This window comes from Nicotiana sylvestris, chromosome 9 (genome assembly GCF_000393655.2).
Source record: "Nicotiana sylvestris chromosome 9, ASM39365v2, whole genome shotgun sequence".
Lineage (NCBI taxonomy): Eukaryota > Viridiplantae > Streptophyta > Magnoliopsida > Solanales > Solanaceae > Nicotiana > Nicotiana sylvestris.
Window position 1 is genome coordinate 152,003,133 of NC_091065.1, and position 3,061 is coordinate 152,006,193.

General features: G+C 46.0%; 1 protein-coding gene across 1 annotated transcript; it reads left to right on the forward strand.

Annotated features, from left to right (window-relative positions):
* Window positions 1-1,161: 1,161 nt before the first annotated feature.
* Window positions 1,162-1,683, forward strand: LOC104247121 (uncharacterized). Its single transcript, XM_070158106.1, has one exon. It carries the CDS (start codon window positions 1,162-1,164, stop codon window positions 1,681-1,683), a length of 522 nt encoding a protein of 173 aa, XP_070014207.1.
* Window positions 1,684-3,061: the final 1,378 nt, after the last annotated feature.

The window sequence follows — 3,061 nt, forward strand, 5'->3', positions numbered from 1 at the left end:
ATCGGGTTTTGGTCCGAATTTCGGGTTTGGACCAAGCGGGCACAGGGTCGATTTTTGACTTTTTGGAAAAAACTTTAGAAAATTTATTTCCATGCATTAAAAATGTTTCCTTTAGCACTTATTAATATTATTAAGTAACTTGTGTCTAGATACGAGTGAGTTGGTGGTGGAATCAAGAGGTAAAACGATAGTTGAGGCTTGAGTTGTGTTCGTGGCATCAAGGTAAGTGTTTGGTCTAACCTTAGCTTGAGGGATTAAGAGTTGTGTCTTATTTGCTATGTGCTAATTGTGGAGTACGACGTATAGTCATGGTGACGAGTATCTATACGTCGGTGTCAAGCATGCCCGTGAGTCTTGTATTGTAATTGTTGTGACTCCATTGAGATTTTTTTGTACTTCATATAAGGATTATCATTATTGTTCCCTTGCCGGGATGTAGTTGTCATATTGTTGTTCCCTTGTCGGGATGTTGTTGTTATATTATTGTTCCCTTGCCAGGATTCTATTATGATTGGTATTGATAAATGAAAAGGGAGCGGATTGCATGCCTGCAACAGTAACATATGAAATGGGAGCGGGTTGCACGCCTGCAATGGTAACATATGAAAAGGGAGCGGGTTGCACGCCTGCAACAGAAATATATGAAATGGAAACGGTTTGCACGCCTGCAATGGAAATATATGAAATGGGAGCGGGTTGCACGCCTGCAACGGTAATTATATGAAATGGGAGCGGGTTGCACGCCTGCAACGGTAATACATGAAATGGGAGCGGGTTGCACGCCTGCAACGGTACAATATAAAATGGAAGGGGGTTGCACGCTTGCAACGGTACTATATGAGATGAGATCGGGTTGCACGCCTGCAACTGTATTACATGTGTACTCATTCTTCTTATTTCCTTATCTTTGCTGGTAATTGATTTATAGCATTCCTTATATTTCTCTACTGTTGTTCTGTTGTTATCTGTTACTCCCCATAGCATGTTTCCCCCGCCCAACTTTAGTCGTAATTATCTGCTTCTATTTTGAGTGCGAGGGATGCAGACGGGTATAAACTTTGGTACTCAGGAGTCGAGAGAGGTAAGAATGGAGTAGGTATCTTAGTGGATAGGGAACTTAGAGAGTCTGTGGTCGAAGTTAGACGAGTGAATGATAGATTGATGGTTATTAAGTTGGTGGTTGGAGAGTATACCCTGAACGTCATTAGCGCCTATGCGCCGCATGCGGGCCTATCTGAAGAGGTTAAACAACGCTTCTGGGAGGGGATATATGAGATTGTGTGCCATGTCCCGCCTGCCGAGAAGCTATTCATAGGAGGGGATTTCAATGGTCATATTGGGGCAAACGCGGGTGGTTATGGCGAGGTGCATGGAGGATTTGGCTTTGGGGAGAGGAACGGAGGAGGTACCACGCTGTTGGACTTCGCTAAGGTTTTTGGGTTGGTGATTGCGAACTCTAGATTTCCGAAGAGGAGGGAGCATTTGGTTACTTTTCAAAATGGGGTAGCGAAGACTCAGATTGACTATCTTCTCCTCAGGAGGTGTGACAACGGTTTGTGTAAGGATTGCAAGGTGATTCCGAGCGAGGCACTCGCGACTCAACATAAACTCTTGGTGATAGACGTTGGTATTAGGTTATCGAGGAGGAAACGGTCTGCTCGGGGATCACCGAGAATCAGGTGAGGAGCCTTGACTAAGGATAAAGCCCAACAGTTGGAGTGTCGGTTGTTGGCTATGGGAGCTTGGAGGAGCAGTGGGGACGCAAACACTATGTGGTCAGCAACATCAGACTGTATAAGGTCATCTGCGAGAGAGGTGTTAGGGGTCTCGACTGGTGTATCTGGTAGGCATAAAGGTGACTGGTGGTGGAATGAAGTGGTCCAAGGTAAAGTGGAAGCGAAGAATGCGGCATACCTGAAGTTAGTGGGGAGCATAGGTGAGGAGGAGAGGCGAGCGTGCATGGAGAGATATAAGGTAGCAAGGAAAGAAGCTAAACTATCGGTCACAGAGGCGAAGACTGCAGCTTATAGCCGTATGTACGAGGAACTGGGGGAAAAGGGCGGGGAGAAGAAGTTATTTCGGCTATCTAAGTTGAGAGAGAGGAAGGCTCGAGATTTGGACCAAGTGAGATGCATCAAGGACGAGGATGGTAGGATACTGGTGGAAGATGCCCAGATTAAGAGGAGATGGCAAACTTACTTCCACAGACTTCTGAATGAAAAAAGGGATCGGGATATTGTGCTAGGCGAATTGGAGCATTCCGTGAGTCACCGGGACTTCGGGCACTACAGGCGTATCAAGGTTGAGGAGGTCTTGGGGGCTATGCGTAGGATGAGTATGGGAAGAGCAACCGGACCAGACGAGATTCCAGTGGAATTTTGGAAGGGTGTAGGGAGAGCAGGTTTAGAGTGGTTGACTGGGCTGTTTAATGTTATTTTCAAGGCAAAGAGGATGCCAGACGAGTGGAGGTGGAGTACGGTGGTCCCGTTGTATAAGAACAAAGGTGATATCCAGAGTTGTAATAATTATAGGGGTATCAAATTACTGAGTCATACCATAAAAGTATGGGAGAGGGTCGTTGAAGCAAGGGTGAGGATGACAGTGTCTATATCAGACAACCAGTTCGGGTTCATGCCGGGTCGTTCAACCACAGAAGCTATACACCTTGTTAGGAGGTTGTGAAACTGTACAGAGAGAGAAAGAAGGATCTGCACATGGTGTTTATTGACTTGGAGAAAACGTATGACAAGGTTCCTAGAGAAGTTTTATGGAGATGCTTGGAGGCAAAAGGTGTGCCGATTCCCTATATTATGGCGATTAGGGACATGTATTATGGGGTTAAGACTCAGGTTAGGACGGTAGGAGGCGACTCTGAGAACTTTCCGGTTGAAATGGGGTTACACCAAGGCTCTGCGCTCAGTCCATTTTTATCCGCCTAGGTGATGGATGCGTTAACAAACCATATACATGGGAGGTGCCATGGTGCATGCTATTTGTCGATGACATAGTTCTGATCGATGAGTCACGAACCGGTGTTAACGAGATACTGGAAGTTTGGAGA

Coding starts and splice junctions, on each gene's coding strand:
- LOC104247121 (XM_070158106.1), top strand. CDS start 1,162: ATGGTTATTAAGTTGGTGGTTGGAGAGTATACCCTGAACGTCATTAGC.